The sequence below is a fragment of the Catharus ustulatus genome, chromosome 10, assembly GCF_009819885.2.
Source record: "Catharus ustulatus isolate bCatUst1 chromosome 10, bCatUst1.pri.v2, whole genome shotgun sequence".
In the NCBI taxonomy this organism is placed as follows: Eukaryota; Metazoa; Chordata; class Aves; order Passeriformes; family Turdidae; genus Catharus; species Catharus ustulatus.
Window position 1 is genome coordinate 6,753,690 of NC_046230.1, and position 15,484 is coordinate 6,769,173.

At 42.1% G+C, this 15,484-nt stretch overlaps 1 protein-coding gene across 2 annotated transcripts in view; it reads left to right on the forward strand.

The window, feature by feature from the left end:
• Positions 1–8,789, forward strand: part of INPP5D (inositol polyphosphate-5-phosphatase D) — a 53,620-nt gene extending 44,831 nt beyond the window's left edge. For both annotated transcript variants that reach the window (XM_033068301.1, XM_033068302.1), the window contains 8 exons: positions 1,025–1,107; positions 1,609–1,696; positions 2,397–2,546; positions 3,292–3,385; positions 3,617–3,724; positions 4,228–4,497; positions 6,431–7,001; positions 7,753–8,789. In XM_033068301.1, coding sequence (XP_032924192.1) covers positions 1,025–1,107; positions 1,609–1,696; positions 2,397–2,546; positions 3,292–3,385; positions 3,617–3,724; positions 4,228–4,497; positions 6,431–7,001; positions 7,753–7,755 — 1,367 coding nt within the window. In that variant the 3' untranslated portion in view covers positions 7,756–8,789. The remainder of the gene's footprint in view (positions 1–1,024; positions 1,108–1,608; positions 1,697–2,396; positions 2,547–3,291; positions 3,386–3,616; positions 3,725–4,227; positions 4,498–6,430; positions 7,002–7,752) is intronic.
• Positions 8,790–15,484: the final 6,695 nt, after the last annotated feature.

The window sequence follows — 15,484 nt, forward strand, 5'->3', positions numbered from 1 at the left end:
ATCTAAAAAAATAGCTATGTGGATCATTTGTTCCAATGCAAAAAAGGGATGTCGTAAAGATTTGCTGTAGTTTGCAAGTACATTTCATACTGTCAGCAATACAATCCAAACCCTACAGCCAAGGTAGCTGTAATCCATGCTTAGACATGTAACCTTCCAACAGTTTTTCCACCTGGTTTGTCAATCTGGTAACTTCTTTCTCGATGGGGAACAATGCCTATATAGCAAAGACATGATTGATGAAATTTCTAATCGTGCCTGCTATAAATGATCAGGTATTTTCAAAATAAAGCATCTGCATTATGCTAACAAAAATAATTTAAAATAATTGAATTAACCTGGTTTAACAAAAAATAAGTCAGAGGATCAGCTAAAAGGGAAATGAATGCTAGTGATGTGACTTTGTAAGTGGGCCCGTGTACCCTGCAGCACTGCAGATTTCACTGCCTGTGCCCATGCTGTGGGGCTGAATCTCAGCTGTTTATGTAACACAAGCCTACATGCTCTTGCTGTGGTTTTTTTAAAGCAATTTCCCATCAAAGAGCTGCTCTTGTAAGTGGGACAGCAAGCCTTTGGTGGATGCTTCATCACATTATCGCATGTCAGAGCGCTGTGTCAAAGACAGTTCCATAAAAGATTATTTTTTGGCTGTATCAAAATTTGCATAAATTTCTATGGAAACAGTGTATTACGAATCTTAAATTAGAATTTCAAAAGTATGCTATCTTGAGTGGCGTAGGAAGAGCTGTCATGTTCTTATCCTCCAGTCCATGTATGCACTGAGCTCCTCCGTGCCAAGTATAACTGCAAAATGAAACCATTTAACAATGCTGTAGCAAAACAACTTGCAAATTTACTGTGTAAAAATTCAACCAAAGCTCCGACTTCAAGCTACTTAATACTTTTAAAATTTGCGCCCAAGTAGGAAAATAATTGTAGACTTTTTGGAGGCATAGTGAAGAGGATTTGTAGCCCAGTTCTTGCTGTCTCTCTCCTGGTAAACTCCTTTCTTGTTCCTTTGCAGGCTTTGTAAAGAGCCAGGAAGGAGAAAATGAGGATGGAAATGAAGGAGAGCTTGTGGTAAAGTTCGTCGAGGCACTTCCAAAGGTAAACTGCGACTATACCTTCGTATTCATATGGAAGAGAAGCTTTGACTTTCATCCCATGAGCAATGTTAGGTCTTTTACTTTCATGACTACTATTTGCAGGAACATCGTTGTGATCTTGTTTACACTTAAAGGGACTGTAAGAATGCAGGATGGGCTTAGCTAAACAAAGTAATTGTAAGCAGGAAAGGACTTTCATGTCCATGTACTTACATCTCTAGCAAGAATTTTTCTGGTGTGATTATGCCATTCAGGCCCAGGACTTTTTTCTCACCTTTTTAGTGAACATAATGCTGGTTTGAGCAGGCCCATTTTTTTAAAGTTTTAAATGCAAAATAAAACATCTTAAAGAGTAACTCTGCCCTGGAGTTTCTTTGCCTGGTCAGACAAAACTTTCTCTTGATATATTTTAGAAAAGTTGATATATTTAGAAGAGTCCCAGGGAGAAGTGCGCTCCTGTCAACCATGTGTTGTATTGACTCACCTTAACTTGTCTTTGCAGCTGACTCCAATTATTTCAGACCCAGAATACCTACTGGATCAACATATCCTGATCAGTATTAAGTCATCAGATAGTGATGAATCTTATGGTAAGTGCTTAGCTATAAAGTTTTGGATGAGTCAAAACCTACTTAGATTCTTCCAAACCATTGAAAGAGTGGGAGAGAACAGAAGTAACTCCTATAGACTGAACATCTATGATTTAGAACTCAACATACACAGAAATACACTGTGGGCAATATTTTGTGAAGTAATTATGATGAGAGGAATATGAACTCAAAGCAACAACCTGTGTGAGCTTTACCACCTCTGGAAGAGCACTGGCTTAAAATGAAACTCCTTTACAGGAACTAAATCAGGATTCAGTATGTTTAAATGCATTTATTCAGAACATACTAATCCTGTTTCATTTGCACTTACTTAAGGCATTTCTCCTGGCTACAGAAAAATATTTGGCTGTGCTTGTGGCTCCCAGATTCTTACCATCCAGAGACTGCAGTCCTTGTCCACAGAAGGCTTTTTGCCTAAATCCCATTAACAGCAATAGCAGCCATAGGCTCATGTTTTCCTTACCAGGAGTGGAAATTTAGAAACCTGAAGTTACCCACAGGTAACTTTGATGCCCAAATCATTCACACATACATGAAATTAAATAAATGCCCTCTAATTTCTCAGGAGATATTATTCTCTTTACTGTGATCACAGACCTGCCAGTGCATTGGTAGTGCAAAAATATTTCAGTGCTTAGTTTCTCAGTCCCAGCCTTATTGTTTCCCTGTTGTCTTTTAGGGGAAGGCTGCATTGCCTTACGAACAGAAGCAACGGAATCCTTAGCTCCTATCCATACTGTGCTGACACACCATGGAGAGAAAACAGGGATCTTCCAAGGTGAAATCAAGTTACAAACGTCACAAGGAAAACAGAGAGAGAAACTGTATGGTAAGAAATGTCGTCATTGCTGCAATGCTTATCCTAGAGAATGCTCAGAGATTTCTGATAACTGTCAAGGAATTGAAAATTACCTCTGCAGTGCCTGTAGTCACAGAGAGTGCTTTTGATGCTGAGTGCAAGGAGGTGTGAGTATGGTTAGCTCTCAAGAGCATACCTGTACTTTTCCAGGAAAACAGAACAATTTGATTCCTTGGGGTTTTTCATCATTCAGGTAAATTCAGCAGACTGAGAGAGCCCCCTGTCTGTCACCAGCACTGGTTTTATTGAATGGGAATACCTTAACTTCCACTTGTGACATGACACACTCCATGCCAAGCTCTCCCTGCTCTAGTCATCCCGGGGAGCAAAGATTACGTATGTTAGACTCTCAATGAACAGTTGCTTAGCTAGAAGATCACAAACTTTACTTCTTTCACCTTGCTATCTGTTGTTCTCATTCGGAGTACAGAAGCAGCCATTTACAATTACTCACGACATATACAATTATTCTCAATGGTAAAATGACTGTATGTGGCTGTTTGGTGGGTCGTGACCTTTGTATTTCAAGATACACATTTATTCCTCTGTCAACAAGACATGACATGTATTAGTGGGCAGTTGAAAACATAACTGAAACAACAGTTTAAAACTGTCCATGACTCTGATGGACAAAGAGACATGCCTTAATGAACATGGGAATACAGAAAACTTGAGCAGACACTCTGGAGATATGTTTGCCCCTTCTTTCCTTCAGATTTTGTCAAGATTGAACGGGATGAAATCACTGGTCAGAAACCAAAGAGCATCAGCAATTTAGAGCCTAACAAAGACTGGGATCAGACTAACAGGTAAAGAGCAAGTGGGTAAGGCAGTTCCAGGAAAATGGTTGCCACATAACTGCAGAGTTGAGTTTGGTGTGAGAGCAGCATCAACGGGTGTGCTGAGCACTGGAAAGCTGCTTTGGGGCTTTCTGGTCTAGGTTGGTCAATGCTCTTATGTCCAAAGCTTCAAAAGCTGAGAATGCATTAGCTAGATTGTGTCCCTGCACCCACTTATAAAAGCTCTTTTATTTCCAATAGAAAGTCCAAATCTGCTAATCTGATGGCCAGAGAGGCAGCAGCCATCGCTCGCCACTGGGGGAGTGCTGTCCCTTCTTCAGACAGCCTGGCAAAGGAGGATATCTTACGGTAACTTCCCACATTACCTCTGACAGCTTGGGGCGGGGAGCTATCCTCAAACTGCCTGTTTTTTTCTTTCCAAGGGTCATAGGATGAGTCTGGGTAAGGCTGTCCTTTCACCTGTTTTCACTGGGGCTTTTCCTTGCAAGTAGCTTTTGTCTGGGCCCAGAAACCCAGAACAGCCCCTGTATGCAGCTGCAGAAGTTGAGTACTCTCTGCAGCCTGGAAAGGGAAACATCTGCCACAGCCACAGGAGCTATTTTGGGGGTGGGGGAGGTGGTCTTGACCTGGCTGCTTCCTCTCCAGTGGCCAAGGGGTGTGAGGCACTAATAGGACTCCCACTTACTCCCTGATTCTGAAGCAACAGTGACAAAAAAAATTTTTAAAAAGTAGGTGGTATTAAATCTATGCAGTCAGTGGGCTCTAACTCCTTTGTAGATGGCAGGGAAACTAAAAATCCCTAAATGTATTTGTGCATGTACCTCCCTAACAATATTTCTTCTCTTGAGCAGCTCCACCCCCACAGATATCAGCAACCCCAACTACCTGGGCATGGCTGCCTTCTCTCAGCAGCTCTCTGCAACCTGCCAGCTTAAGCAGACACCTTCATCAGAACAGGCACCTTCCCTCTGGAACTATGAGCAGCAGTCCAAAGAGAACACTTCCCTAATGGGGCAGAGTCAGTCATCCTCCACATCACCCTCCTTGTCACCTCTATCTCCAAAACCATCCCTCCAGCCTACAGCAAACAGAAGCATTTGTGTTCGAAGTCAAGAGTACCAGTAAGTGTTTCAGTTTTGCACTGAGGCTGGGCTCCTCTCTCCTGTCATTCTGCACAGTCACTGTTTCATTATCTCTTTAGAGAGTTCAAGGTGCAGCATATTCTTTACATATTTTATCTCTAGAATTAGAAAAATAAGGGAAGGTCACATGTGCAGTCATCATATACTCAAAGAAAACTAGTGTAGCAGTTCCTCAGACTGACAGGAAGTTAGAATTAAACTTAGTTAAACCTAGAATTAAATAATAGAATCTTAGAATCATAGAATGATTTGGATTGGAATGGACCTTAATGCTCATCTCATTCCATCCCCTCTCATCAGCACGGACACCTTCCACTATCCCAGGGTGCTCCAAGCCCCATGCAACTGGCCTTGGACACTTCCAGGGATGGGGCAACCACAGCTTCTCTGTCAGGGCCTCAGCTCCCTTCTTTCTAATGTCTAATCTAAATCTCTCCTACTTTAAAACTGCTACCTTGTCCTGTCACTATCTGCACTCTCCCTCCTTTGTGTAAGTCCCCTTTAGGCACTGGAAGGCTGCAGTGAAGACTCCTTGGAGTCTTCTTCAGACTTAATGATCCAGTTGTCTCAGCCTGATATATGTACATTTAATTTTCTACCAGAAGAAGAGAAGTTTACAAAATTGACTGTAATAACAAAGAAGAAAAGGGGGGAGTATGGCATAGATCCTCCTGGATGGGAAGGAGAGGTCCTTTGTGTCTTATACATTAAGTACTTTCACTGAATTTCTACTGGCACTATACAAATGTCCAGCTACTGCAGAAGCTAGACTCCATGTACTGCCTCTATCACAAGTCTTGATGCAAAATGTCCATCTGGCAACTGAAAATATCCCATCCCTTCCCACCTTAGAGAGGTGATGAGGCTACTTCACTCTAGTGCTCGCGTGCAATCTGTTGCAATCTTGTTGCAGACCTCTTCACAGCCAAGAGACAGCTGCTTTCTGAACGGTGCTGGAGCTCCCTGGTAAATGAGTGTGGCACTCTGGAAGTGAAAACTCACAGTAGCCAGAGCTGCCAGCACTGCTCGGGTCTGTACCCAGCAGTGCTCCATCATGGCTCAGCTCTCTGCTCCCACGTGCCCTGACTGCCAGAGAAGAGCTTGAGATGAGGAACACAACTCATTTGAAAACACCAAAAAAATATGTGCCGCTCACCTCCATTCCACTCTGCTCAGTGATATTGTGGCTGATTTTTAAAGTACTTTGCAAGTGAAGGCCTGGCCAAATCAGGTCGAGTGACCCAAACCCACAGGACCTGCTATGTTCTGCTGTACAGTTGTGCTGTTATTCCAGGCTGAGCTGCAGTCAAAGGGCTCTGCTGGGAATGCACATGGATTGTCTCACCCTACATCAGAGCTATTATTCTTATACTGTGCATTTGAGTGCATTAAGGAAATTTATCCCTTCCTTAGGAATACCATGCTGCATTGGTAGCAAGAGGAGATTGACCTAGTTGTAAAATGTCACAGTATGATGTGAGCTCTTATTTTAAGCCTCTAGACAACCATTTCCATCCTCTCTGCCAGATCTGAAGATTCTTATTAATATTCAAATTCAGATTTGTGTGTGTCACAGAGTCATCAAAGAACCTGGCACAGTTTGGCTCAGTTGTTTACCTGTGTTCAAAAAGTAGCCAAATACCACTTTGACAGGACTGTAACCTAGCAGGGAGTTTACACAATGCTATGCATATCTGCTCTCTGCTGTCATGTTACTAATGATTAAACAAAGTAAAAACAATGCACACTTCTGTTGTCTCTCCCTGAGTTTAATTGTTTTCGTGTTTCCTCTTTAGGCAGTCAGTTTAATTTGCTCACTCTCATTTACTATTCACATCCTCTTTAAATCGGCTAGTGACTCTCTTGCCTGCTCTTCACAAGTTTCCTTTTTACTCTGTTTCCATGACTATAGGCCACCTGATGTGGGGAAATCCACAGCAGAACCTGTGCTGCAGGAGGAGGGGCAGCAAAGGCCAGAGATGTTCGAGAACCCACTGTATGGCTCCATGAGCTCCAAGGGCAAGGTGGCCCCCAAGAAAGAGCAGGAATATCCCAAGGCCTTGCGGAAAGAGCAGCCACCACTGCCTGAGCAGAGCTCTCATCTCACAAAGATGGAGCCTGAGTGCAGCAAGACCTCTGGCAAACAGCCATCACCACCTTTCCTGGTGCCCACACAGCGATTCCGGTCCTACACCTCCTCCTGCCAATTGGAAGAAAAGAATACAGGGGAAAAGAGTCAAGGCAAGCCAAAGATCACAACACCATTGGAAAACTCAGCACAGCTCAAAAAGCCCGTGAAGCCACCAAGGGCTGAAGTCAACCTGAGCATCCAGGGACAGCAGAAGCCGCCCCTTCCCTCCAAGAGCCGGGCAGTGCTGGACATGCAGAACTCCAAGGGCCGTGACTATCGCGACAGCTCTGAGCTGCCGCACTCCGGGAAGCACCGGCTGGAGGAGGGCCCAGTCAGCAGGACAACTACACCGGTGTGTAACTGGGAGAGTGAAGTGGGGTGGGAGATATCGTGGGCTGTGATGTCACTGCAACCTGGAGTAGGATTGGCTTAGTCACTAAGTCCTCACTCCATGGTTCCTAGCTAAGCTTCGTGCTGTCCCACAAACCTACAGGGCTTGCAGAGCAGGGGGTGCCAGGGAATATCCTAAAGCAGGATTGCTGCAGAGGATGGCATGTTGTGAAACTATAGCCTGAGCTTTGCAGGAAGTTTTACCTTTTTCTGGACTGTTTAAGCCTGGTGCTCCACAAGAGGAATGCAAATAGTCAGTGCCTTGCTATGTCTTGTTTTGGGCATACTGTACTATTCCTGAAAGTGGCTGATCCTGGTCTGGTAGCACAAATCTGTAGTATTGGGCCATGGATTTGCTCTGCTGTAAGTAATAAAAAGATGATTAAAAGTTAGTAGTTAGTGATAAACACCTAGCATCTCAGAAGAGTGTGTCCAAAACCATTACTGAACCCTGTACAAAAATAATCAGACATATACTTTCCTGGGCTGATGCATTTATTTGTTGTGGTGTGGTTTGGTTTGGTGTTGGGTTTTTTGGGTTTTCTTTCAACAGAACATTAGAGCTATATGAGAAGGAATAGGGGAGGCCTTAGTAAGTGCATTTGGGAGAAAAAGTCCACTTGAGCAGGCTTTAAGATTTTTTTCTTTTCCATCTCTATCCAAACTTGTAGAATTGTCAATATACAAGCTGATGTCTTCTCTTGTCTCTGCAGTGAATACAACACAGCAGCTATTGGTACCCTAGGAGGAATCCTGATGGGAAGAACGATGGAGACTACTGCTTTGTTCACACTGATGTCCTCTAGTCTAGTTCTAAAAAAGGCTGAGGAATTTTATATTTGAGGGTGTAGCCCTCCCTGTGATTATGAAAATGTTCTAGCTGAGAAGTTTATCCTATGTTGCTCAGATCAAGAGGGGCCAGGACCACAATACCAAATGCAAGTTGTTCTTTTGAGTGTCACTTTGGTACTTCCATTAAAATGTGGGTGGCCAAGTACATGCATTAGTAAATGTTTTGGAAAAGAGGACGGTACGTTTCAAGGACTAGGAGATGGAAGGGGTGCATTGAAAGAACCCCCTTCCTACAAAAGCAAGATTTCTATTTTGTGTTACAGGATTCCTATTAAAGAGTGATATGTAAAAGAAAGCATCTTAAAAGCGGTACAGCTCCAAAAGCATGTCCCATCCATGGAGCAAGGAGGTCAGGAAGGGTGGGGAAAGAGTCTGAATGGCAGATACTGATGCAGGTCACACACACTCAGTGGAGCCAGCCTTGCCTGGAGCTTGGGGCTGCATCCCTGCACCACCCACAGGGGACACAGCAAGTGAGGGCTGGCCCATGCACTGCAGCTCCTTTTCCTTCAAGCAGGCCCTGGTTGATACCCCAAAAAACAAAGGGAAACACCAGAACCACAGGCAGAAACAGGGGAAGGGCCCATGGCAGCCCAGGAGTACAGCTGCCTGGAGGGGCAGACAGCAGCACTCCAGCCTGCCTGGCAGCAAGCACTCTGCTTTGGAAGACTGGCCAGCCGGTTTTGGAGCATTCTTAATAGATTAATGCTGACTTTACTGTACACTTTTGTTCATTGACTGAGAATGAATAATGTTAACATACTTGTCATTTCTGTTGTATTTGTATTAAGTATTAATGCTGTGGTTACTATTAGGCTAAGCCTGTTGTGACTTAATCACTGCTATTGTTTTTATGTTGATTACTTAAAAAATAATAAAATAGTCACCTTTTTGGTCATTCTTTATTGCTAACTAAGAACTGCCTGTCACATGATTCAGCTTTAGGTGGGTGTTACACCAGCTTGCTTAGGGAGAGTAGTCCCTGCCCAGAGAAAACATCAGAGGCACCAAGGAGAGCAGGGAAAACTCAACAAGGATGACTGAGAATGCATCTGTCTGCACAGATCTTTGTGGATACAGCTGGTTTTAAAACAACAGGACTGACCCGTTAGCAGGTACAGTTACTAATTGTGTGAGTGCAGAAAAGGTACAGTAATTTTACTGAAGGAGAAGAGTCCAAGCACAGGCTTGTGAGAATGGATGGAAGAGGACTACCTGTAGGTAGAAACCTTTCAAGAGGAGATGATTTTGTGCCATGCAGATTGGAGTTTCAAGGCATCCTTATTGAAACCCCTGGCTCTCCAACCTACAAATCAGCAAGAGAGACCATGGGCTTACATTCCTATTGCTTTATTCACCAGAACCCTCTCTGTGTAATCACCATAATTCAGTAGCTGTGGTATTTCCCTGTCCCTGGGGAGCATTTCACTTTTCCAGGTTGCAGAAGACCTTGCATGGCCACCAAGTAAAACCTCCCTGGAGCAGGTGAGCTTTCTGTCCAATACAGACAGTTCGATCAGTTCCCAGTAATTCTGGGTTGTATTCTCCTATGTGTGGAGATGGAAATGGGATGAGCTTTCTATTAAAAAAAATTAACTTCTCAACAGTGAGACAAGCTCAGATCTTTTGGTTTTATCCCTGACTCGCTAAACTGTAAAAAATGAAGTATATTCCCCACAGTTTAGAAACCAAAAGCTGGATATCTATCTATCTATCTATCTATCTATCTATCTATCTATCTATCTATCTATCTGTGGCTTTCTGTGTAAACATTCTCCTAATTGGGAATGATGCTTAAAATGTGCACAGATTTGCAGACAAACAGTTTGAGAACACTGAATCTGCAAAGACATAAAAATCCATCCAGGTACTTAATTTGGCCTGCCCTTTAGAAAGGCGTGTTGCTGGGGGAGAAAAGCAGCTCTCTTCCAAGTTTCCAGCAGAAAAAAATATATTCCTATTCCTAGGCTAAAAATGGATTGCCTACCCACTTGACGTTCCAAGGATAGTCTGATGGAATAGTGGCAAATGCCACCAGGCTTTGTGTGAGTGGACAGTGTTGAAAAGAAGGCTCTGTAAAGCGCTTTCTGAAGCCTCTCTGGTTGAGAGTCTTCTCAGGTGAACAGCTTAGACATGGAGTGGAGAAGTGGGACAAATGGCAAGACACTACACAATACTTGTCTCTGTGGCCAGGCTGGCTGTGCCTTGAGATGATAGAAGTGGTAACAACAGCTGTGGGAGCTTGGCAGATGTGAATATCAGAAAACTGAATTAAACAAGTCTGGTGCTTTTGTTTGTTTTATTTAATTTTTAATTTCTGTCACAAAGCCTCTTAAGATGGTATCTACTGGTTTTACTGCCCATATCTTGAACCACATGAAAGCAGAACTGAGCACAAGCTGCTACTTTCTCTGACATCCCTGAGCCTGGGACCCTCCAGCCAAACTCGGCACATTTCTGTACCCTCTCTGCTGTTTTCCAGTTAAATTGGTACAGGCAGTGTGAGCAGAACACATAATCTGAAGGATATGAATTGTCCAAAAATATACTGATTTCCCCCAGATGTATTATCTATCCATAACCTTCTGGTGTCCTTTATTTTAAGTTCTTAAAATAGCTGGAGTCTTTTTGTACTTATTTCCATGGAGACCCAGCTGTGAAAAATGCTTGAAGTTCCCAGCTACAGGATGTAATGTTGCAGAACACAGTAAGTTTTAAACCCCCATTTCCTGCCTGCACCTGTTGCACCTAACACCAGTTTCCTTGTCCACTCAGCGTACAATCACCACAGGGAACCTTTAAACCTTTTCCTGAGATGTTGTGGGCTACACATTTTCTTCCTGATAAAGGTAGGATCTTAGAGAAAATAGCTCAAGGATGAGGTAAAACAGAAGGAAAACCAAATTAAGGTGAGTTGCTCCAAAACAGCAAGAGGATAATTTTGATGTTAGAAATGATGTTGCTTAAGCCTGTAATCTACTGGGACCAAGCACTCTTTTTCTGTACAGCTTGAAACTAACTATTTAGTCACTATCCTCCCACTTGTTTTTAAAATGAAAGGTTTGCTAAAATTTTACAACATTTTTCTGTTGTTGTCCTTGTGATAATACAGTGATAATCCATGTGATTGAAGAGATGTATTGTCCACAAATTAATTGATTCATCCCCAGACCAAACTCTTGTTTTTATAGCATTGTGAAGGCTTGGATATTTATGTGTGAATAAACTGTGGGCATCAGGACTATCTGACCAAGGTGACGCAGGACAGTTCCCAGAGATCTCCTAACCAGTGTCAGCAGATGGATTGGAAATAGATAATACCCAGATATTTTTGCTTTTATTTCCGTTATCTCTTCCTGAGAGAAACTGACACCCCTGTGGGACATCTGCCAACAAGATTCTGTCCCTGCTGTGATTTGTGATGTTCCTTGCTGGTAACACAGATCCAAGGTGCAGCCATTGGGCTGGGCATGGGGAAGTGAGAGTGCTGCAAAGCCTCTCAGTCATCAGCTACATCAGCTACATCTGTGTGGTCTCATGTTGTTGAGGCTGAAGTATTTAGTGAAGGGTTCAATGGCTTTGCCTGTTCTCTGTGCCCAGCTGGCACTGTCTCACATGCTGGTCACACCTGCTGCCAAAGGGCTGCTGCAGTCCTCAGGGCATTCCTGCAAAGCCTATGGAATAATTTGTTATGGAAGTGCTACAGAATAATCCAAATACTCTTTTCAATGTGCAGGAAAGGTGTTAGCTACAGAGGTACAAGATGTTCTTTCTAAATATATGTATAAGCAAACATCAAGTTATTACTCACATGAATATGAAAAAGATCTTCCGAACTCCACAGTGTGTGCATGGTGTTGTTTCAAATGAGGCTCCTAATAAAAAGTATTTTAAGATTGCATTTGTGTCAAACTTCTGAAGCTTCTCAGAAATTCTTTCAGAGTTGAATCCCAGGTTGACAGAAAAGAGAGATTTCTTTTTGCCTAGTGTAATTTGCTGTATTTTTTTCTGCATTATCTTATTATGCATCATCACAAAGCATTATCTCATTATGCATCACCAAATTTCCCTGAACTTCTGTTCTCAGTTCATTACCATTATTCAGTTTCATTAATTTTATTTGCATATAATCTTTGCTCTAGCTCCCAAGTCAGATGAACTAAGGGATACTTCAGTGTACCCTTTTAGATAAAAAACTGACATTCTTCTGTAGGTCTCCAAAAACTGTGATCACAACTGTTTTACAAACCCCAGTATTGCAGAAGCCATCACAAAAACCAGACATGGGTCTGCTGAATGTGGGGCTTGGACTGGAGAATCTCCAGAGGCCCATCCAAACTCAGCTATTCCATGCTTGTGTGGTTCTATTTAACTGAGACCATTCTGTGCCAGGGATGGTAATCTGCTACACATTATAGTTATTATTAACACTTTACTGCATTTTTCCCAAGGTCTGGTCTAGATTACATAGAAAACAAATTAGTATCTCTTATCACGATGTATTAGATCATATCATAACTAATAAAGATGGCACAGAACAGGGTAGTAAATATTGGGCTCGAGAGAGAATCACAGATGGAAATGGATGAAGGTGTCCAGCAACATTCAGAAAGGTTACAGAAAAGCAACTAACAAAGATTTTGTGGAAGGAGAGGGAACACAGCATAAAGGAGGCGGGTAAAAGCTCTCTCCCATAGAAACAGGTCAGAAAAGGGAAGAAAGTCAAGGCAGCAAAGAGATTGGAAAATAAAGAGATCTTTGCAACAGAAAGGATGGAGAGTTATCACAGAATTAATGTCTGCTCCATACTTCACAGTAATTTGCATCATGACATTATGACTTGAAGTACAAAGAAAATGGGACATGTTCCCTCTTTTCAAAGATAAACTGAAGATCCAAAGGAAAGCTGAATTAAAAAATGGTGTTTTGAGCTTTGGGAAGAACACTGGTGATCAGCATCTTCCCGGAAAATCAACATTTCTGGTTTCCAGTTAGGAAGCAGTGAAGGAAGTAAGTGAATCTGAGCACTAAGCTTCAGGGAGACATCCCATCAGAAACTGCTCTACTCACCTTGGAGCAGGGATCCGTTTTGTCACCTGAGTGTCAGTCACAACACAGCCAGCTCAGAGTCAGAACTGGGCTGGAGAGGGCCCTGATGGGACCCTGCAATCCATTCACTACACCAGCAAAGAGTAAGCTACAAAATCCTCCACTGTGTTTTTAAGTGGCCTTAGAAACCTCCAGCAGGAGAGATTCTCATCTGCCTCAAGCACCCTGTTTCAAGCTTCACCAGCTTTTACCAGGCCTTCCACATCTCCAGTGGCCATTTTTTGGGTTAACTTTAGGCCCTTTCAGTGTAATCCTGTCCCATGTGAACAAGAAGATCAGGGCATTGTCTTAATTTTCTGACATGCATATTTACATAGTGCTGTCATATTTCCTATAAGTCTTCTCCATGTTAGAGTAAACAATTCCAACTGAGTCTTTCTTCTGGATCAAATCTCCTATATCCATTTGTCATTCCTGCTGGGCTGCTCTGACATTCTCAATTCTTCCTGAAATGTGCTGGTTAAAGCTGGACACATCTCCACCAGAAGTCCTGCTTTTCCCTTTATGGATGTGGAGTGCAATATTCATTGGAGCCACAGTTTTCGCTTCTTCACTGGAGAGGGAGTTTTCTGAAAAGCAGGTTAATTTGTTGGTAGCCTGAAATTTTTACTCCTGAATTAGAGTATTGAACAAATTGCCAAATTTTTATGCTGCTGGTGGGAGAAAGGTGCTTCAAGTGAAGAAGCCACTTTCAGCCAGAACAAGCTGTTTTGTCACATGTTCTTACAGTTCTTGTGGATATAAAAGGAGAGCAGGATGACAGATGATGACATGGAGCAGGGATGTACTATTGGAAAGATTTCCAGAAATCTCAGATATATTTAAGAATATTGTAATGGAGTGGAAAAAGCATTGTTGGCAGGTACTGTAAAGAAAATCAGGATGTCCTGCCCACTACAGAAATCACAGATTACAGAAAGGTGGACATCTGTAACATAGTGTGGTTTTTATAAATTCAAACATATACAGATGACAATTAATTTAAGTCCTTCCCTTGAAACATTCTAGCAGCTGTTGTAAACAGTAAAACATGCAATGTTTGAAGTAATTAATTTATCTAATGCTTGAGGGTGTTATTTTTTTCCCCATATGATTTCTACTCACACTGATTCTTTTTCCTGCTCTGCTGAAAGAAATAGAGACCATTATTTTCCCTCCCAGTTTTGTGAGCAAAGCCTGCTCTCAAAGATGAGCTGAAGGATTTTTTCTTGGAGGGGCTGAAAAAAAGCAGAGGATTGGCAGTTTCAAATGCAGTGGGGCACTTTGGGGCTGATTATATATTAAAGCCAAGGTAAAAGCCTCAGGAGAGGAGTTATTGAGTCTGATCCCCATATTTCCATATATTTGATATTCCCTTTCCCTCATGCTTCAGTTGCTTTCCTCTTTCTCTGCAAAGGATTAAGATATGGAGAAGAAGATTTGACGGGACGAATTTCTCTCAGCACTGCCCTTCAGGAGTTCAATAACTATAACTGCAGAATTAGGACTTGACTTTGCAGTTGTTATAAACAACCCAGACCTCAAGTGGGAAAGAGTTATAAAAGTTTTATTGACAACAATTTAAAAAATTCGCAAAGCAAAAGGGACAGCGCTGGGAGCGTGGCCAAATGCCAGAGGCTCGTGCACTAAACGGCAGCTCCACCTTTTATACCCCTGGTATTGCATCAGCTTTATGAATATTTATTTTGATTTTACATAGTCTCACACCATGTCACTCTTTTTGGTGCTGCCGTAGTTTTGTCACTATGGTTATCGGGGTTACCACTGGATGAAGTTCTACTCCTTTGACCATCATGTCTTAAAGGTTTGGCCAGCAACAGTCTGTCCAATGTAAACTCTTAAACCCACATTACAACATACAAAACAATCCTCACAACTAGCCCACTGTAGCAACATCAAGCACTTTATAACACATATCATTAATATTAACATTATAATATTTAATATCAATTCATACAATACCTTCGAAAGCCAATTCCCATTAACTTGTTTCTCATGCAGTAACAGGTGATTTTAGGTTTTTAAACAACAAATTTGATTTTGTGATGTGTAAGTAGAATGAAATAGGCTGTGTTCCTACACTTGGCCAAATTAGCTTTACGGAGAATGCACACAACCTCGTGCATTGTGTACTTCATAAGACAGAGCTGTGCATGAACTATTATTAACTCAGCCAGCAGCACACTCTCCTCCAGTCTAATAATCTAGTGAATCATCTATTTCACGCTGCTACAATTTCATAATTGCATCTTCATTCATTTACTTAAAAGAAAAACAAAGCAATTTAGGCAGTCCAAGACAAAAAGCATTATGAATTCTGCCAGTTTCTAATTAAATTACAATAATATGGTTACCTAACACATTACTTAGGAAGTTAATGTCAGGAAAATTCACAAAAGCGAGAGGTTTATGTCCAAAAAGAAGATAGAGGAGTCCTTTGCATAGTAGCTTCTGCTATGTTCCAAATTAAGTAGTTTTTCAGAA